The sequence below is a fragment of the Lissotriton vulgaris genome, chromosome 1_2 (genome assembly GCF_964263255.1).
Source record: "Lissotriton vulgaris chromosome 1_2, aLisVul1.2, whole genome shotgun sequence".
In the NCBI taxonomy this organism is placed as follows: domain Eukaryota; kingdom Metazoa; phylum Chordata; class Amphibia; order Caudata; family Salamandridae; genus Lissotriton; species Lissotriton vulgaris.
In genome coordinates this window covers 99,322,427-99,344,767 of record NC_141686.1, presented here as the reverse complement: position 1 = coordinate 99,344,767, position 22,341 = coordinate 99,322,427, and the positions used below count along the sequence as shown (strand labels likewise).

At 46.1% G+C, this 22,341-nt stretch overlaps 1 protein-coding gene across 10 annotated transcripts in view; it reads left to right on the top strand.

The window, feature by feature from the left end:
* The window catches only part of MICAL3 (microtubule associated monooxygenase, calponin and LIM domain containing 3), a 2,050,293-nt gene that overhangs the window by 392,257 nt on the left and 1,635,695 nt on the right, over positions 1-22,341 (top strand). For all 10 annotated transcript variants that reach the window (XM_086952901.1, XM_086952911.1, XM_086952910.1 and 7 more), the window contains 2 exons: positions 3,928-4,029; positions 5,281-5,436. In XM_086952901.1, the coding sequence (XP_086809027.1) occupies positions 3,928-4,029; positions 5,281-5,436 (258 nt within the window). The remainder of the gene's footprint in view (positions 1-3,927; positions 4,030-5,280; positions 5,437-22,341) is intronic.

The following is a 22,341-nucleotide window of genomic DNA, read 5'->3' as shown; positions in this document are numbered from 1 at the left end:
GCTCCTCCGTGCACGTAGCGTTGCTTTGAGTCATTCTGCCTATTATCTTCACTTTCATCCCCAAACTGTTTTTTTTTGTTTTAATAACCCAAACTCTTCTTTTTTTATTTTTTTTATTTCAGTAATTGTAGAGGGGTGCCTAACATATTGTTTATGAATACGCTTATCTAAATGTGCTCCTGCCAGGGGACACCTCTGGTAGGAATGGGAGGGTGTATCAAGGGCAGAGGCTAAGAGGACTTCGCCCCTCCCCCCTCCTCCTCAGCTGCCTTTGCACGACTGACTGGACTGCAAGACTTCAAGTCAGTCTCATCTGAAGTGTTCCACTGGTCCTCCAAAGAGCATTTTACAGCTTGATAAGGCTGCTTTTATTTTGTTATTGCTTTATGTGCACCCTGTCGCCTCACTCCCACAGCTTGATTTTCTTTCATGCAAGGTAACGATCTGCAAGGGATAGACCTGACGCAAAATAAAAACAAATCACAGCAGTGGTGTCCTGTACACTTTGGAACAGATTAATCAATACTTGTTGCTTGTAGGAATCGGGAGGCGGGAGACTAGCCTTCAAATCGGTAGTCTCACACCTGAATCGGGAGGGTTGGCATGTCTGTACTACCGGCTACGGGAAGCACTCAGAACCTTTAATGATAGGCACCCAGTAGAGCCTATCCCGCTGAGCCCACTGCAATAGTTATTGGCAGGACCCTCGAGAGTTAAATTAGTCACTCGGTTATATAACGCTATGCAAGCAGAAACGGCACCCTAATCCAGTAAAGCAAGGCGCGATACTATTGTTGCCGGGTCTGCTTCCCAGGAGACAGGAGATGTCACGCGCACGCTCTGGAAAGCGATCGGCGCCGGCCGCGCGCGCGCGTTTCCCAATCTCCTGTCTCTCTGGGAAGCACAGAAACAAGCCCAGCAAGCCCCGCCAAGGCACCACGAGTGAACGCAGTGAGAGTTGTGCAGCCCGCATTACTATGCGCCCCCTCTTCAGCGCCACTCTAAACAAGTTTTTGCAGGTTGTGTCCTGTGAAAGCTCCTGCAGCAGGCAGGCAGGCTGCGGGAAACCTGAGCTCGGGCAGTAACAGCAGAGCAATGCTGGCTGCAGGCAGCCACGACTCTCCCCTCCTCTCGGTTGCTTACACGGACCAACTTAACCGGGGAGTTAGGTGTCCAGACTCTGCACGTGGCACGGTCGGGGTGATCTGCGAGAGCCCTGGCCACTGGAGGATCCCTGCCCCTTCCCTGCTTCAGAGCCTTCAGTCTGCCAGGCAGGCACGAGTAAGTATACATTTTCGTTAGCACAGTCTCTGCTTGATGGATGTCTTCATTTTATAGGCACCCACTCTTGTCATATTCCGTGCTTTCACCCCAAGAGCAGTGTGCGGCTAGCTCGGCTCGAAGTGCTGAGCACTCACTGCCTGGTCTCGTCAGCTCCATTGGTTTTACCCCAAGATCAGCGGCGAGCTCCACCCTGCTCTCACAGCTGTGAAAATTAAAAGTCTTGTGTTTTTTTTGCAGAGCGAAGTTATTTTTCAACAACCAGCTGTTCCTAATGGCCCCTTGGGTCAAACGTTTGTATTTCTCGTTTGGCCCATCTTAGCTCACTGCTCAACCCGGTAAAAACCAATTGGGAAAACAAACAATCTTTTCTGTGGCAAACCCTCCCTTGAGATCATGGAAAAATAGGCTGCTGTAAATATTGCACGGTTAATGGTTGTAGGTGTCTGGGAGGTTAAAAATGTGTTGGGTTTAAAACCAGTGGCTTTCAGTGTTTACGGACAGGTGGCTTTGTTACTGCCACCAGCACGTGCCTTTTTCAATGAGGGCGACAGGCTCTGTTATTGTTAATAGTCTGGGAAGTAAACTTTCAGCAAACATCCCACTCGACACGCACATTGTTGTCAATGTATGGCGGGACTTTAAGTAATTAAAAGCACCACCACATCCACCACCACCACCACCACATCCACCACCACATCCACCACCACAGCCACCACCACATCCACCACCACCACATACACCACCACCACGTCCACCACCACCACGTCCACCACCACCACATCCACCACCACCACATCCACCACCACATCCACATCCACTACATCCACCACCACCACATCCAACACCATCACCACATCCAACACCATCACCACATCCACCACCACCATATCCACCACATCCACAACATCCACCACATCCACTACATCCACCACATCCACTACATCCACCACATCCACTACCACATCCACCACCACCACATCTACCACCACCACGTCCACCACATCCACCACCACATCCACCACCATCACCACATCCACCACCATCACCACATCCACCACCATCACCACATCCACCACCACCACCACATCCACCACCACCACCACATCCACCACCACCACATCCACCACCACCACATCCACCACCACCACATCCACCACTACCACATCCACCACCACCACATCCACCACCACCACATCCACCACCACCACATCCACCACCACCACCACCACATCCACATCCATCACCGCCACATCCACCGCCACATCCACTGCCACCACATCCACCACCACACCCACCACATCCACCACCACATCCACCCCCACCACATCCACCACCACCACATCCACATCCACCCCCACCACATCCACCACCACCACATCCACCACCACCACATCCACCACATCAACCACCACAACCACATCCACCACCACCACATCCACCACCACCACATCATCCACCACCAACACATCCAACACCCCCACATCCACCAGATCCACTTCCACCACATCTATGTGTGTGTGCTGTTTGTGTGGCTCTGTGTGTGTGTGTGTGTGGTTGCACATGCAATAGGTCTCACATTTGCGAGAGATTAAGCTATTAGCATTATAAATGACAATGCCATTTATTTATCTGTTTTCAAAACAAACACATACATAAAAAAATTGTCATTTACAATGCCAATAGCTCTAACTTTTGCAAAGGCGAGACCGTTGCATTGTAAATGCTTGTTTGCTAATACTTTTCTCAAAAGACCTAATGCCACATCTCTTTGCTATACTTATATTTTTATTCATAACCCTAGTGAAGTTTTGTGTAAATATGCCTGACTTTTGCATGTGCATGCCTTTGTAGCTTTTTCAGTGCAAATTCATAATATTTGATACGTTCAGGAACAGTGGACGTTCTACTTGTGAGGAAGACCTTAAGTAATATATTTTGGGTAGTTATTAAATGTGAGTCTTTCCAACTGATGAGACCATTTATTTATTACAGTAATATAATTTAGTTAGTTATTATATGACAGTCTTTTCAACTGATAAGGCAATTTATTTTTTACAGCGTATGTATGCTTCGCAGATCAGTAGTTCTACTTTAAATTTTTTTCCTCCTATTGTCCCATAGGATATTGAGCACAATATTATGTATCTAATAATGTCTCTGAGCTGCAGCTCTGCAGTAAACGTGATTAAGACTGCAAAGGACAAACCACGGATGAAAGTTTGCAGTTGCAGATTACTGAGATGCCCCTACAGATGTTGCATCATAGAGGTTCAAACTAAGTGGTTCTGGGCTGTGTTGCAGGTTGATTGCATACACACAAGCATGTTACTACAACTCATAGACTGTCATTCCATGTAGTGTTCTAGTTAGCTTCATTTTCACTCAATCTTTTTCTGCTGCTAAATGCAAATGCAGTCGTCACTTCTCGCACCCCCCCCCCCCCCCCCACACCTATGCGAGCCCTGTTACCTGCCTGGCCACCCCTCTTTGAGATCTTACAGTAGTCTTGCATTAGTATAGTCTGTGTTAATTGAAGCTGCCAGTGAAACTGAGAATTATGCAAACTAGAAATGCAAGAAGGAGAAAATTAATATCTGAAAAAGTGGTCCAGCATCCTTTCTATTAACTGTTTTCTCTCTCAAGGAATAGGATGGCGAGCAGAGGTCCATCCGAAAACCCATATGGTGTCAGAGTATGAGTTTGATGTCATCATTGGTGCTGATGGCAGACGGAATACGCTGGAAGGTAAATACACAAATCTCACGAAGGATTTGAGAAATTTTGTTCTGTTTCACTATGGAAAGGCTTATGTCATAATTAGTAGAAATATATGTTTACATTACTGTAACGCACTCTGCAGTTGATGTGAGGCCATTAATTTAGAGTCTAAATACTTGGTGGCTTAATTCTAAGTGCTCATATACAGGGCTGCCCTAAAATTGAGATACAAGAGGTTGACTGTTTGCCTGCTACAGTGCTTTTATGACTGGCAGTGCTTTGTGATAGGACTTGGCTCCCAAAAAAGGAAATTGTTCTTTCCTAAGTGCGTTTTAGTTCTGACCTAAAATGGGTTTAGGTTTTTCATCATATTCAGATATAATCAATGTGTTCATAAGTAAAATTTCATTTACGTAAAGAGGTGTTCCGCTGCCATTTACATTTTACATCTTCCCACCACAGCATACAGCATCAGACAATACATTGGCCCATTTCAGCCATTGACTCACTTGCACCATGTGCAACATGAGGCCTTTTGCTCAATAACATTTTCGCATCCACCAAAGAAAGGCTCACGTCGGTGCCAGTGGTGGTGGGACACATTTTGCTTCCTGTACTTGCTTCCATCATGTATCCGTTTTTTATTATTTAGTAATTGTACTGGGTCTAAATTATATTTGGAGGTTACAGTAATTCAAAGCCAATGGTACCTTTTGTTAGTGCCAATATGAGCCTTTCTTTACTGTGATGGCATTAAAACTATAAAAGGGGTTCTATGCCTTTTCTAGCTCTATAGAAGCAAATTAGTCGTGCACCTAGCTACACCCAACTGAAGAACACCAATCGGAGTGAACCCAGTCTTGAGTTGCTTGTGTTCCAGTTCAGGGAGGAGCTGTCTTGCAATTCGGGCTGGACTGTTCGTAATGGATCAGGTCAAGACTGATTTGCATATGGCTAGGTCTAAACTGAGGTGGCATGGTGGGTTAAAGAACAATGGGTTGGAATGCTAGGCCGAGCGAATACCAGCGGTTAGACAAATTGCAAGCATTCCTACCATCACCTTTTGTGATTTTGATCTTTTTAAATACCCCTGTCAAGAGAATCTGTGTATCAAAATGTACACCTATTTATTTTAAGGTTTTAATAATTGGTAGATCGATGCATTATATGCCTATTAAAATATGAGGATGATTTCTTCAAACCAATAATCACTAACCCAAACTTATAATGTTTATTCTAAAGCTTTTTGTCTAATGTTTCTGTCCACTGGGTAAAAAGGTTTTCGTCGGAAAGAGTTCCGTGGCAAGCTGGCGATTGCCATCACAGCAAATTTTATCAACCGGAACACCACAGCAGAGGCAAAAGTAGAAGAAATCAGTGGTGTGGCCTTCATCTTCAACCAGAAGTTCTTCCAAGACCTCCGAGAAGCCACAGGTCAGTCGTGTTGCTACAGAACTAGCAAAAATGCAGACAAGCTTAAACACATTTAGTTGAATAAAGTCCATGTTATTGTGGTGTCTGACTTTGAAATATTTGTACTTCGAACCCCCTATTGCTTTGCACTGAATTGCCTATTAATCAGATTTCTACAACACCTTGATTAAGCATTAGTCAAAAGAAATGACAGACTTCCAGCTGCAGATTCCTTATCACAGAAGTATCCCCAGGGTCCAGAATGGATCTGTAAAATGTTCAGGAGTTGTACCCATTTAGCTCTGTGTGGCGTTGGCATAGTTGTCCGTGCCGTAAGTTACATGTGTGGTGCTTATATAGGCGCCACCCTAACGGGCTGAACTCAATTATTTTTTTCCTGCGCCAGTACGCATAGATCCGGAGAGCGCTAACCTCAGACATTTTTTGAAAAACTTTTTTGTGAAGTATTTTTTTGGTCTTCATTCTTTCTCCTGTTGTGGCAAGGATATCCACTAAGAAAGGTTAGTTTAAAGCCTTGCGACGCCTGTCAGACTGATGTCGAGGATGGACTAGCACCTAGTGTGCCTCTAGTGCCTTGAGTGTGACAACATTGTTAAGACCTTGTCAACTGCATTGCTATGCACCCCAAGACCTTGAGGGAGCGGTCCCTCGGACTCCTTCAAACTCGTTGCCGCTCAACGTGCGACGCAGTGACGGTCTCGATCTCTCTCAAGTGGAAGGTCCCGGAATCCGTCGTGTTGTCATCTATCTTCGTCAAAGTCATTGGAGCAGAGAGTAAGAAGTCAAAGAGGACTTTGGTTTTGCCCTGTCTGTGGAAGTCATCTGACAAGACGAGGGGGTGTCATCATTCGAGGCTGAGGCTGTGTACCTTATATTTGGGTGGCCTGTCCCCACTGGCGTGCCTTCGGGCCCAGTGTGTTCGGGAGGGGCCTCCGCTAGTTCCCGACCGATGGGTTCTCCCTCTGTGCCAGTCGTGCCTCTTGGATCTACTGATTCGGACTGGCGCCGGTTGTACCAACTCAACCTTTGCTGATTCCGGTCCCGATGTAGATGCTCCCGGCCCCGTCCCCATTCTTTTTAAAAAAATATATATATTTTATTATTTTTGCAGAGCAACACAAGATGGAAACGTACACGCAAAAATCCCATTTGTGTCCTCCGCAAACCAGTCCCTACCTACCCAACAATTAACGTCTTAGCAGCATCTCTGGTGCTGACAACCCAGTCCCTTGTCTGAGTCGGGCACCAGTACGGCAAGGGCCCGTCGTCAAAACCGTCCGTCAAGCCATGATACATCCTCCAGTACTCCTAGACCGTCTCAAATTTCTTAGGGCAACCCTGTTGTAGTACACCACTCTCTTTGCTTCTATGCATTGGTTTAGCCCTAACCACCCCCTGATAATCAGTTAAAGTGATCTAGGAATGGGAACCCTCCAAGACTGAATCCAGCTTGCCAACTAGTCGGACACCTTCCGGCAACCCCAGAGTGTGTGCAGGAATGTGCCCTCACTTGTATGACAGCGGAGACACATCGGGGTGCATGTCCTCCCCAATATGTAGGTTCTGGATTTATTGTAGTAACCTTTGTGGCGAACTTTAAATTGTATTAAATGTAGCCTGGTTTTACTGGCCACTTCCCTGGAATGCATCAATGCTGCCTCCCCCAACTGGACCCCAACTCCCCTTTCCTATTTCGGAGTCCCCCCAGATTGTCTGGCACATTTGTCTGTATAGTGTGGTAAAGCCAGGAGACCGCTTTGTGATAAAGGTTCACTTTGTGGGCAGTGACCTTACTACTTGAGTAATTAAAGCTGTGCTGCCTTATACGCCCTATTGTCTGTACGTGCCAGTCCCCCATTATACACAGATCTGTATATTGTTCTCAGGGATATTCTTGGACGTTGCTATCCCACAATACAAAATGACTTATCAATGTTGTCAAAATAAGTGTCGGACATCGAACACTGGGTGTTCTGCATAACCTAAAACAGCTTGAGCAGAGTGATCATATTGTACAGTGCCCACGTATGGGGAGGCCTTGTTTACGGAGTCCAGTCAACCCTTAGTGATACTATTTAGGTCCCTGATAACCAAAGCTCTTAAGGAGTAGCCGTGGAGAGCAGCTAAGGCTTATTCAGGAAAGTGTAAAGCAAGTACATTTACAACTGAGTCAGTAAGCTTTCACACAAGAAAGAACCACACTCGTGTTTACAAAAATACAGTAGTATTTACTATCACACCTTGGTATAGCTCCTACCCAGAGATATCAAATACAAACAAGAAATACTTTAGAAACTATGAAGTAGCATAGAAAAACACAGGCCCCTATAGGGGTCCAAACCATATACAAAGAAAGTGGTATAAGAGGTAAGTACCAAAATGAGACTTTTATCCAAATATGGAGAAGCCCAGGGGAAGCAAGGAAGGCACTGAGCTGAGTAGCAGGGGACCCCAAGGATCCTGGTTGCAGAGTGGTTACACTGGGTCAAACGTCCATAGGATAACTCAGGGTAAGTCGCGGTTGGTATTTCTTGTTTCAGGGCTCTTCCCAAAGGACCTTGAATCCACCAGTTGGATCAAAGGAGTGTAGAGAGCCATCCTACCCGTGGATACCCATGGAACCAGGATACCTACACCAGCGAGCCCAGGTACATAGGGACGAAGTGGTGTCTGAACCGCCCAAAGGAACCATTGTAGGATCTTGGAAGTCCGGAGGCAGCAGTGATTCATGGACCAGGATGGTGGTACCCAAACGTGGATTTTGGACGAGAAGTACCTGAAAGCAGAGGGAGCAGAGTCCAAATCTCCCACAGGTGTCCAGGAGGAGCAAGAACACAATGCCAATCCTAGTGGGAGGTACCTGCTGCAGCACAACGGTCTTGAGGAAGCAGCTGTGAAGCCCATGTGACTATGCCGGAGTCCTCCCACAATGGATGAGGAATGTAGGAAGGTTAGTGGCCGGCAGGCCCATCAAAAAGCATTGCCAGTGGCCGCAGTCAGATTGCATATAAAGATGCTTGGATGCAGACCAGCAAGGTCTGTTGCACCAACCCAGCAAGGGTAAGTTGGGCTGGCCCCCAGAACGCAGGAGAGTCAGCTGGAATTGTTGGAGCCCCCTCGAGGACTCTCTGGCAGCAAGTCGCAGAAAAATCTCAGCAGCACGCAGAAGATGGATGTGTGAAAAAGCAGCTTTGACTCCCAAGACTTTCGATGTCGCTTGGTGCAAACCACCTCTAATTCACATAAGAATAGCAATCAAAATAACGAGGCAGGCGCTGGCAATTGGAAGGCGAAGAACAAGTTTATTTCTCCGGAGGAGAAACACATCACATCAGGCACTGGGGCTATCGTTGGGAGGTGCTTTAACTGCACCTCATTTTGGCTCTTCCTTTTATACAGATTTTACACAATGCATTGTTTTCATGTCAGCCCACCTTTGTTATATCAACATGTTTATATAAGATGTGAGTCCCCGCTTCGAGCGTGTTGTCATACAAGCCCCACTGTTATTCTCCTCCCACCCGGGTCAAACAGTCAATATTATGGTATAACAGGGCCTTGCTTCAGGGTCTAAAACATGTGAGACCGGCCAGATCTAAGAGTCTGTTCCGTTGATAAAGCAGGTCCCATTTTTGGTGAAAACAAGTCTTGCTGTTTGCGGTGCAATAAACCATGTCTGCAAGGGTCATCTTAGTATCTAAAATCTTTGGTTAGTACACAAGTGTGGGGAGGGGAGAAGAATGCAAAAGTTCATAAGTTCATTAGTTATCGGGGACAGGAAGAGGTGGTGGTTTATCCAAAGGGCGCTAAGGGTTGTTGTGGCAATAGAATGTCTCTTTGAAGATACCATCAAAGGCATGCTTGTTAGGTATGTCCTCAGCACACATACACGGTTTGGTCAGAGGGTCAGATGGGAGCTAGTGAGGGCAGGGTGAGAAAAAAGGTGACCATCAGAATACAAAATGGCTGCGGTTGATCAAAATGACTGCGGCTTATGTTAACGAAAGAACTTTCGCCAGACAAGATGGTGCAGGTAATGTTCATGCTTGTTATTTTAATTGTAACAGTCCTCCCTTTGAACATACCTCGCCAGCTTGCTAATCTATTCCAATGTCTTCGGGGCACAAGGTACTCGTGTAAAGGGAACACTAGGGCGGTATACAGTGTACATCCAACGAACAACCACATATTGCCAGTACTGAGATCAAGAGAAACATTGATATTTTCCAACCCCAGTCCTTTGAGATGGGATGTATGAAGTTACAACTCAATCTTGTCTCATAGCTAAGCATGCAGTTGGGCTGATTATTGTAGTTTTTGGTGGCATACATGTTGTTCAGGCAGATATACAGACAATAGGAGAGGAAGATCGTTATCTGTACAAACAGTATTGTCAACTTATGTAGTGAGGGTAACAACTGGGAGAGGTGTGTGCAAAAATGTGTTCGCTGTACCGCACTTTAAACTTGGTGATGAGCACAATTCCTACATGAGGCAGTATATTCTTTGTAACACAAAAAAACAGTTTATCGTACTAATTCTTTCAAAGGATAGAGATCATTGCGTGTACTTTTGAATACTGGACTGTGGGTGGGGGGAAAAACTAATAAGCATATTCATGATGGCCTATTGGCGTTGTACAATCCTTGTGATACATAGTTTACTTTTTATTTCATATAGTATGACATTCCCATGCTATCATCAATACAATGACACTACGAATGCGAGTGATGTAGAATTTCACACAAAAAAACCGTTTTCTTGTCCATTTGGGGCACAACTAATACAAGGTAATTTGGGAGAGAAGATTTAACCTAATATAATCGATGAGCTCTTCTTTCACGTGTCTTTTTACAGTGAGCCATCACTGGTAGGCTCCCATTGTTCATCTTGGCGTTGGCGCTGTTGAGCACCGGCGATGGAGCTATGCGTCCAGCTCGGGTCCAAATTCCACGTTGCAGGGCGAGGTCGTTTTTTCTCTGTGGTCACAATCCCTCTTCACTGTTTACTAAATAATCTATCGTTGGTACCTTAGACAGGGTACCCGCACCTTGTTCTTTATCCGTGAAGCCCCTTCCCTACTAACCCTATACTATCTTTGTCCATTGTTCCTTCATCAGGCTGCTAAAAACCCCATGTGAAAAAGGGGGTTTCGGGAGCCAAAGGAAGAGAGGGTGGAGTGGGGGTCAAACTGGAGATGGACCAAGGGGGACAGAGACTCCGCACAAATGAGCCCACCAATTGAGACTTCAGGCACAAGTAGACCAACAAGCTGGGGGCTTCTGAATAGCCCTTCTTTATTTCTTTCTTTCTTGTCGGTGTTAGTGCCTCGTCCAGAATCTTGGCTCTGCGGCTCCGCCTTGGTCGTAGTTATAGGTGTTCCACTCCTTGCAATCAGGCTGTGCATCGTGTCCGACCTCTCTCTTCCAATGACTGGAGGGCATTCTTAAATCTAGCAGTGAGTATAAAACGAATTTTTGGAGAACTGACAAGGGAAGATGTTACACAATTTTAGTTTTTCTCTCCCAACCCCAAGCAGCTAAGAAAATACGTATTATCTACTAAAAAGGAAGACAATGTGGATACTCTGTCTTTTTTGTCTGGGTATACTTATTTATTCATACTTTTCACTGTTGTGCAGGTCTACGAACACCCATGGGAATTCTAATCATACATATTATCCTTCGTGTACTTTCTCTTTCACAAATATGGTTGTGGCAGGAAATCTAAAACTATTAACCATATGGTCTGTCAAATTCAAACTAACTTTTCCAGGAAAAACCGTCGTTACAAAACAAATTCCTGCAGTCTAAGTTTTCTTCAAGATTTGTTAACCACAATAGAAGGTGTGATGCGTTCTTATCATGGGCCTACAGGTACCCTTCTTAGTATTGTGCTCCATAATAGAACACAAGCTGAGCATTGTCCCATCCTGTCAATGTTTTTTACTTTTAACTAAACAGCTCGACCTCAGTACCCATTCAGCAGGGCTTACTACACCATTCCTTTTACTTTAGTTCAAATCATTTTTATAAACATTTTTCTCATTTCTACGCCATCCTTTGCAACCTAGTTACTTCTCTAGTCAATGAAGGACTTGTTATGTCTTTACAACTCATATGTAGGGTGACCAGAATTCTAAAACCAAAACAACCAAGGACATTTCACAAAATTGGGAGAAGGACTACTATGTTACTTCGGGCGATGAGCGCGCTCCTTAGCAGAGAGTTTCAGAACAGTCCGTAAGAACATACATAAGTTGCTATTTTTAAACATGGCGGCTTGCCTGCTAATCAAATTGTTTCCTGGCAACAACGGCTAACTATGCCTGTTTTGTAGAACGAGGAAAATACCTCCCACCAATTTTTATCGATTATCTTTAAAAACCGGGACATGAGCTACATTTCTTGAAATGATTTTGGGACAGCTGGTACAAAACTGGGACCATCATGGCAAAACGGGGAAGTTTGGTCATTCTACTTATGTGCAGTGTGTGCAGTAACATGAACGATGATGGTGGTGCTACTAAGGTATCTAAAACAAACGCCACTGACATATAGCTCCCTTTTAATGGTCAGGTTAGGGGGCATTAGTTGTCTTACCCGTCCTTTCATTTTCAGCCAATCAAATTCCATCATTTTTCATAGAGAGGAGGGGTAGTAACATGGCAAAATATGGTATTTCGTTTCTGTTAATTTATTCAAACACTGTTGTGTTGAAGCCAATCAGACGTGCACTGGTGAGGTACAGTGTCGTCATTTATTCAAAAGCAAATTCACAGCATTCTGTGAAGTGAACGGCTAAGAGTGAGTCCACCCAGTTATCACATGGAATTGATCCCAGCATGGTCATTCCTGGACAGAGTTGGTAGGCTCAAAGAGCGAGAAGGAGAGAGTGAGAGAGTGAGTGCACTACAACAAGTTTATCCAGTGCACTTATCACGTAGAACAGTACAGGACGATTTGTACATTTAAGCACATAAACCAAAGAAAAACACAAAACGCACAGTTTTCGTATACACACAATACGCAATAGGACGTGACAATACATGCACCAAGCTCGAAAAACGCAGCGTTAGTTGCACAAAACGGGACTTTTTCATGCACGTCGCGCAACTCATAGTCCATTTCAATTTGCCCAGGGGCCCGGCTCCTTCCTTCCCCTTTTGACAGTAGAAGATCTAAGCAGATGACCTGAAAAATACTTACTTTCTTTTCCTGATGGCTAGACACAAGTGCAGTCGTACTAATACTTACAGTAGGGTCCCCCAATACCTAGCAGCGTTAGTTAGAGTTGATGTATAGGGGTAAAGTAGGGACGCCAATCAGATGTACAATGGCACAGCTCTTATGTTTCTATGTGGATGGAAGAAGAGGTAAATCTCAAACATGACAATGTCGCTAGCTTCTAGTTGGTGGGAGATAGTATGAACTAGAGCTCAGGGGCCCTTCACTTATTCATTTGGTCAGTTCATAAATCGAAATTAATCATTGTCGCTAATGCATGTCACTTTGCTAGCAACCCAGTCACACACAAGCATTCTCACATGGGCCCATACGTAAATGACACACACGTGCATACTACACAAACATTTCGCGTACTCAGAGATAGTCCCTACATACAAAGCTCAATTTCATAACACTAGCCTATTTTTACCTAAAGTACAGTGTACTAAGCCTTTCCAACCTTCAGTTGAAACACCGTTATAACCTAAAGGAAAAAAAAAAGGGTGCGAGGGGCCAGCATCTAAAACACATCAACACATGTGATGACGATGATTATTACCCCACCATGAATCAGACCCATCTTCTGAGATGCAGTCTTTGGCACCTGGGTATTGAAGCCCAGAAAGATTCTGCGCGGCAAGGTTAAATAATGGCGGAACGTTTACTACATGGATTGTTCAAAGTGCATTGACGTATTAATGCTTTTATTAAAAATGATCTACGGCATTTTGGGGTTGTCCCCATCCGCAAAAATAGGGAAACTATAGGAGGTGGCAAGTTCCATTGGTTGTATCCTAGTTTTTTAAGGGTGTGCATCTTTGTTACAGTGGCAAGATTGCTAACAGAAATTCCTTTAATAATCTGCATGGACCGCGGTTTTTGGGCGGACGGGGGTGGGGGAACAGTGCAGTTTTAGTTCAGAAAACGCGTGGGCACAGTCGTGCTAGGAAACTATTGATTTGTAACTGCCAGGGCCGGCTGACTTCCAAAACCAGAAATATGTGTCTTGCGCCTGACTCCCAAAATGCGATCGCTAGAAAAACTTTTCCATGTCACGATCTAAACTGATAACCTTTTCTTTCAAGGAGATTGTGGTTTGTTAAAGCAGAGCAAGACTTACCTTAAATGTTCATTTAGGTCATGTAACTTGTGCATGGACATCAAATGTTGGCACTTAAAGTGAGCTTTTCTCTGGATGATTCTTCAAGCCCTTGTTTTGGCAAAGCAAGCAATTTTAGGGAAGCCCATCTCTCTTTTTATTTAATAGATTTACTCCATACTTCTGTCTGTTTGACTGGATGGCATACCCCTGGTAAGGCTCAGGAAAGTTTTTTTAAAACTCTTCTGAAAAATATTATTTAGTGTGGAACGTGCAGTCTTAATTTGTGCCGGTGCTTTTTACAATGCCTATGCATTTACTTACTAAGGTAACAGTTTTAAGCCCTTTAACATCGGGCGGGTGCACACAGCACGGGAGCCTATACATTTCGCAAATCAATATAAATGTATGTCAATGGAAACTGACAAATTGAGCACTGGGAACGTGGGTGGGAAGGTAGGCGAAACACTTGCTGTGCAAAAATAAATTTCAATGTCTAGGACCTCAAGAACCAGAATGCACCTAGGATTCACAGTTACCTAATATCTGAGACAGTACTTTCCTTGGGGACCATATAATAGTAGTACAAAAATGTTTCAACAACAATGTGTGCTTTTGCTCTGCTAAAGGGGCCACGAAGTAAAAGAGGCGGAGTTTACTATCCTTTTTATTGCTCATATCTAAAACGCCAGGGTCTTACAAAGTGCCTATGTTGTGGAATGAAACATATCTTAATTATTCTTTTTACGTTGTTTCCACGTACTTTATCTTCCTAATCAATTACATTTTTGGATTGTTTTACTTATTCTATTGGCCATAGAAAATCGAGTTTCTTCTTTCTTTTATGTTTTTTTCTTACTTTTTACAAGCTTGGTGAGCTGCTTTTCGTATCTCTTTATCTAGTCTAGTTTTCTTTTCTTTCATTGAGTGGCTTCTTACTGCCATAAACCATAGCTGTCGAACATGGCTGGTGTTGTACTCTTTCTACGAAGAGCCATTTTCTAGCGTTTCTATTTTATCGGGGTCAAAAAGATCCTGTTAGTTGCCATGGATTTTCCCGGTCTTTTCTAGTTCTTTTATGCCATAGTTCGCAATACGTTACAGTGGCTAGTCCATATTTCACATACATGTCCTTATTAGGGGTGCCAGATGACTGACTGACTGAATAAACGGTCCGACCAAACAATCAATCAATTTTTGAGAAGACAGGCATGACGTAACAAAGGTCAACAAAAAATCTCAAATCAATTTAGACAAAAAAGCCGCATTACGTGTCCTTCGCTGTCTGCAAAGAAAGAGAGTATTCCTTATCTCTGTTTGTTTGCATGCAGGGAATGTCTCAACTAATGGGAATACTAGTATTCGGTCGAACTTATTTGACCAGCCAAACAATCAAATAACAAGCAAGAATCGATTTTTCTTGACCTTACCCGGACCGTTGTGGACAGATTCTTCGTCGTCCCCTTCCAGCGCCCGTTTTGTCCTTTCACTCCAAACAATGCGGCGTTCCTGTAAGTTCCCAGTCAGGACCGTAGGTCACTCGCAAGAGGTCTGTTCCGAACCGGTGAAGTTCAGTTGATCGGCTGCCAGACGAGGGTCTCTTTCAGGCAGGTGCACTTTACCGACCGTATAGATGTTAACTCCGTCGTTAGGACCTCTCTCACTGGACCCACGTGTCGCTGATGGGTCCGACGTTGGTGCGCCAATTGTGAAAAAGCAGCTTTGACTCCCAAGACTTTCGATGCCGCTTGGTGCAAACCACCTCTAATTCACATAAAAATAGCGATCAAAATAACAAGGCAGGCGCTGGGAATTGGAAGGCGAAGAACAAGTTTATTTCTCCGGAGGAGAAACATATCACATCAGCTATCCTCAGGAGGTGCTCTAACTGCATCTCATTTTGGCTCTTCCTTTTATGCAGATTTTACACAATGCATTCTTGTCATGTCAGCCCACCTTTGTTATATCAACATGTTTACACAAGATTTGAGTCCCAGCTCCGAGCCTGTTGTCATACAAGCCCCACTGTTATTCTCCTCCCACCCGGGTCAAACAGACAATATTCTGGTATAACAGGGCCTTGCTTCAGGGTCTAAAACATGTGAGACCGGTGAGATCTAAGAGTCTGTTCAGTTGATAAAACAGGTCCCATTGTTGGTGAAAACAAGTCTTGCTTTTTACGGTGCAATAAACCATGTCTGCAAGGGTCATCTTAGTATCTGAAATTTTTGGTTAGTACACAAGTGTGGGGAGGGGAGAAGAATGCAAAAGTTCATAAGTTCATTAGTTATCGAGGATAGGAAGAGGTGGTGGTTTAGCCAAAGGTAGCTAAGGGTTGTTGTGGCAATAGAATGTCTCTTTGAAGATCCCATCAAAGGCATGCTTGTTAGTTATGGCCTCAACACACATACCAGGTTTGGTCAGAGGGTCAGATGGGTGCTAGTGAGGGCAGATTGAGAAAAAGGTGACCATCCGAATACAAAATGGCTGCGGTTGAACAAAATGACTGCAGCTTATGTTAACGAAAGAACTTTCACCGGACATGATGGGGCAGGTAATGTTCTTGCTTGTTATTTTAATTCTAACAGAAGGCCACGGTGCAGAGAATGCAGGCAGGACGGTGTACTTGGTGCTGTGCAATAGAGAGAGACTTTGCAAACAGCAAATTGGTCCCCTAAGTAGCGGTGCCTGTGGGAGATTTCTTGTTGCTTGGATGCATACAGTCCTTGCTGACTCTGAGGATGCACGGTCAGAGTTGCAGAAACTTGAAGGGCTTGCAGACTGTGTTGCAGCAGGAGTCTTCCCACTGATAGTAGTCTTCCCGCTGATAGTAGTCTTCCCGCAGATAGTCTTTCCACAGATAGTCTTATCTCTGGTCCTGTTTCGAAGAAGAAGCAGAGTTCCAGTGTTCACAAGCAGAAGAGTCTTTATAGGAAGACTGGCAGTCTGTCCTTGAATATGTTGTCCCGATGAATTGAAGTACCCACCCTCAGGGGAGACCTAAAGTAACCATGAAAGTGAGAAGGGCCTAAGGGGGGAATAAGAAGGCCACTCCTCAGTTGGCTTAGCCAATAAAATGCTCCCAGGGGCCAAGATTCAACATGGCACAATCTAGTGCCACCTGGAGGAGCTCTGGCCACCTCCCAAGGGAGGAACTGGTCAGTTGGCTAGACACTTTCCTGTCCTTTATGTAGTTTTACGCCAGAGGGGGAGCCAAGGGCTCCTGAACTGAGCAAAACTTGTTTATTCCCTTCAATGCAGTCTGGTGTTGGTCAGAAGAGCCCCCACCCAACCTAATTCTTGGGAATGCTTTAGTTCAGCTTCCCCTGCCAGAGATGAGCTCATCAGCAGGGGTGCAGAACACTGTCTAGGGTCGGCAGCACGGGCTGGCAAGCAGACCCTGTGAAGGCTACACAGGTATTGAGGGGGTCCTCAAAGGAGCCCACCAGTCATGCAACTATACACTGGAATCTGTTTCGAGGGGGGCCTCAGTTGACTGGTTCAGACCAGGGAGAAGCACCTTTGTCAAAAGTCCTGCAACCTCATGGTCTGGATGATTATGGCCGGCAGTGTATATCCTCTTACAATAAGCTGTGAATGTCCTTGTGATCTCCACACCAGAGCGAACCTGTCCTGCTCCCGTATCGGTCTCAGTCTCGGCCACCCATCCCACCGCCTCTTCTCTCCTGCTCATCCACATGAGGTTGCAACCCGCCTTGTCTCCCGCATCTTAAAGGTGATTTTGGTATCCCAGGTAGTGTTGCAGCCCAGTATATGGCATGTGGTTGTGATAGTGTGCTCGTCACACGTAGGAGCACACAGTAGGGCTCATCCCTAGTTTCCACCCACACCCACTGCAGGTGCAGCGCTTATTCCTCCATGCAATGTTTTCATAATAAAATATTATGGTCTCTGTCCTGGACCACTGATATATAGCCTTTCCACAAAATCACTGGTGAGGACACTGACCTCACATAGTCAAAGTGAAGGTGGGATGCCACTCAAAGGAACTGCGCTACCTCTGTCTTTCAGAACTCAAGTCCAATCTCGAGAAAAAGCGATTATGTCACATGGTGGGACAAATGTTACTATGAGGGGGCTAATGATCCCGTTTTCCTCTAGCTTGGTATTCTGCACTAGTCACCCATAAGCCATCCGGCAGCTGGACAAAGACATAGTCCAGTCTCGATGGAGAACGTTGTGGCCCGGTGAAAAACTAGCAGTCTCTCATGGGGGTGTAGGCTCCTGCAGCCATCGCTAAACCCCATTAATGAGCAAAGCACTGCAGCTTCTAAGGAGGAGCAGTGGGCGTGTCTATTGGGTTGAGTGTCTGTCGATGTTCCCATCCAAGATGTTAGTCTCTTCCCACTAGGTGTAGTTATGCGCGTCTGAGAACAGGGCCCAACATTGCTAGTTTTTTCTTTTGCATCCCTAGGTGTGCGTGTACATTCACAGCCAGCATCTCCCGTTTGTGCCATCTGCCTCTAACTGCCTCTAAGCAGCCTTCAAGGTCTATCTTCTTTACCCCAGTTGCTGATCCATCCCTTAACTAGCGCCGAGACGCCCACGGGTATTCGCCGCGCTCTACAAATGTCAATAAATAAATAAATATCCAGGATTTTGGCACCTAAAGGGGGCAGATTGCAGTGTTAGGATAGCCACACCTCTTGAGCCTTCCGTGTTGCAGTCGTGTGCAAGCACCATGTATTTGCCCCTCTGCAGGTACTTACAAGTATTCACAAGTAGGTGTCGGGAGTATTAGAGGAGTGTCGACAAAAGTATTGGGCAATAAACCCTCTCTTTATTTTGCACCCCAATCCATTCACATTCCACGAGAGGACTGTGAGGGGGTAAATAAAAAAAGGTCAACTTGTGTCGCCATTCAAGAGGCTAATGGCCGTGGGCACACAGTGCCCCAGTCCAGTGCTCGTTTGTTGCATCTTTTGGTTCTCAACTTACTAGAGCTGCGTGGGTGCACGTAGTATGCTGACCAACCAAATAGAGCTAAAACTGTAAACCCCAAATGGACCCCCCTCCCCACGTTCCCTTACATGAGCATAAAAATACCAGTCACCCCAGCTCATAAAATATCTGTTGCCCACCCTCTGTTAACAACCCAGCACACTCTCTTCGCACGTAATCAAAAGCAAGCACTCCTCCTCCACTTCCACCACACTAACTCCTATCGCAAGTACTGCACATAAAATATCTCTGTAGAATGCTGCTCAGTCATTTGTGTTCGATGCTTCTCCACAAGGTTGCAGCTGGTACGGGTTCCCCCTACGTGGCGAGGCCCCCCCCGGTCTCTCCAGGGACACCCAGCTCCAGTGTCCCTGCCATATCGGATTCTGGCTGTCATCTCACTCCACTCCGGGTCCACCTTGACGCTTTTACCTGGGTGGGCAACTGCCCCTCCTAGACGTCTGGACAGGCGTTCCTGTAGCCACTCCCAGGCCTGTTTCGGGCTGTCAAGGAAAAGGGCATTACCTTGGAGTAGCTCTTTAAGTACATGATGATTAACCAGGTTAAACTTAATGTTCAGAACCCTCAATTATTGCTTCCCAGACTCAAATATCTTCCGCTGTTGAACCAGCTTCATGAAGTCCTGGAAAATGAGGATCTGCGTGGATGTATACTTCACCTCACCTAGGTCTCTGACCGCCGGAATCAACAGGTCTCTGTAGTTCAATAACTATGCTATTTGGGGGGGATTCCGCACCAGGACCCTGTGCTCCCTTTTGATGAGAGTGGAATATCTGGCACGTCAGGAGGAAGGGCTAAAACCAATCCTCCAAGAACCACTCTGGAAGCAGACCCTCCGCCCCCTCTGGGAACCCCAAGAATTGTAAATTATGCCTGGAGGTGTCCTCCATGCAGGCTGCCAGTTACCCAGGGAGGCCCCGAAGTTTCTGAACTGTCTGGATCAGGTCCTGCACTGTACCTTTTGTTGTGTGCCACATTTCAGCCTCGGTCACCTATCCTGGTTTTCTTCAAGTCTTTCCGAAGTAGGAAAGCAGGTAACTCCACTTTGGGTCCCTGAAGCGTGGCACGAAGATTCAATCGCCCGCAGGAATGATTTTGTCTCTGGATGAGAGACCCACTTGTCCATCTTCTCAGTCGCCGCAGGCCCTGCAATGCCACCCCCCTGTATTGATGGTGCCAGTGGTTTAGCGAACCTAGTTAATTTCCCCTGTTCGAACTGAGGTTTCTCTTTTGTAATGTTGACTTGCGGCTACCATCTGGAAACAGCATGCTGAAAAAGTGGCCTGGTAGGCCCCATACCTCTGTAAGGTTGTGGGGTGTGAGCAGCTCCTGGGCTTTGTTTCCTACCCCATGGGCTACCAGGTGACAAGGTCAGTCCCCACTCGATGGTAGGTGCGGCCTATGCCCATGGCTCTCGCTGCCGACCCAATGCCGGGGTTGCACTCTGCCCAAATACAATCAAGGTTTAGGGCATCCTGGACCACAGGGTGCCCTCACGAGGACCACCAGACTTCAACCCATGCGGGGGAGGGAGGCAAGAACGGCCACAGTCTTTATAGAGCCAGAGAGTGGGGTGACACCAGCGCTCACCCAAAATCCACTCGAGCGGCACAAAACTAGGAAGGCACCCCCTGTGGCTGCCGCTCCACAGCTGCGTCTGACTGCGAGATCGAAGGCCAGCTTCACCGCTGCAGGCTGCAGCCCGGGTAATCAAAACTGCTTCCTCCGGCAGATGACCCCACCTTCTAGCGCCCACACATATTCAAAGTGGGGAGGGTGCCACAGCCAGGATCAGTCTGAGCCACCTGAGTCACTCAACCAGTCACCCATCTCTTTCTGGTCCCAGTTCCTCACCACCGGAGCCTCACAGCTGCGATTTTAGTCCCCAGAGGACTTCCAGGAATGCAGCCCGCACCACCCCGGACGTTGCTTCGTGGGGTTTCAGCACTCCTGCAGCCATAACTGTAGTTTAGGATGGACATGCATGGTTGTGGGCCGTCAATGGGACTTTAGCAGCGGCTGGCTATCGCAGGATGTTTGGTGCGGTGCGTAAGCGCTACTAGATGGTGGCTGCCTTCTTACTTGTCCAGACCCCCCGCCGACCCCATTCTTATCTCCGACCCAGACACTGATCCAGATCGGCGTCATCTGACTCTGGTTCCGCATGACGCCCTTTCCTCCAGGCCAAAACCTGAGCCCTAATCCTATGGACTAAGACATGAGGTAGATTGTGAGGCACAGAAAAGATGAACGGATTCCGGATTGAATCCATCGTTATTTTGCTCACTGCGTCATTCCAGTTTGGACCCAGATCTGAGACTTGGGGTGAATGTTTGACAATGTTCAACATTCCGTCCATATTTTTTGTGGCACATTTTCCCATTGTGGTGGAAAAGGGATCCCCAGACATGGGTCCTGTGCTCGCTGCGCCACAGGTTCCAAGCTAGCCTGGTTGATATAGGGTGATGCCCTGAAACCGGTCCCAGGATGCTTGTTTTCCGGTCCAGGGAGGGCCTGGCAGTTCGGGAAACTGGGTCAAGGCTGATTTGCATATAGCTGGGTGCAAACTGGGGTGGCTTGGTGAGCAAAAGAACAATGGATTTAACCTATATCTTTGTGACTGGAGGTCAATGTTTGCATTTTTCAGCATTCCGCCCGTCATTTGTTCCTGAAGATTGATGCCCCTGAGGAACATCAGCGCCTAGACCCTGACATGGACTCGTGTGAGGAATTGGTGGATGGCAGTGGACTGGACATCTCACCAGATACTGGATTGGTCTCTTTCTGCCATGGCTATGAAGGAGTGTAGGAGGCTTATTATATGGTGCACCCTTATGCAAGGGAATCACCTTGCACTGATCCAGGGAATCCTTATGGCGATTTTAGTGTTCTTTGAAGACCCTAGAATGCTCTCAAAGTGGTAGCTGTGGAGAGCAGCCATCAGGCTTATCTTGAAGGAGTGTAAAGCAGCTTGTTTTACCAACTGTAATCAATAGTGTAAGTTAAATGGAAAAAACAATGTTCACATAAAAATAAGTACATTTATTACACAACACTCCCTAGCACATTGCTATATCTCCAACACGGCAATAGCAACACAATGCACAAGAATACTTTGAAATAATCAGTTAAGTAGCACGAATATATACTGTTCTCCAGGGGGAGACCAAACCATATATAAAGAAAGTGGAATGCAAAGTGCAAAGGAGCCCGGTACTTGGACCAGAAGACCCAGAGGAGTGGGGACACAAGCAATACCCCAAGGTAAGTACTCAGAATCCCCATGGAGGCTGTGGGCAGAGTGGAAACACAGCCCAATGGAAGGCAGTGGAGAAGTCGTGGTTGCAGCATTAAAGTAGGAACTTTCCCAACGGACCCCAAAGAAACCCGTTGGAAGACAGAAGGTTGGAGATCTACTCTACCCGTGGATGACCCAGGAACCATGTTACCTGCACAAGTGAATCCGGGGGCATAGGGGCTAAGTGACGTTGAAACCTGCCGTAGACAACAAAAGGGGTCTTCAAAGAAGATGCCTCTGGAGAAGACTGTGAAGGAGTCCAGTGGAATCCAAGGGTGGATTCTTGATGTGAAAAACCT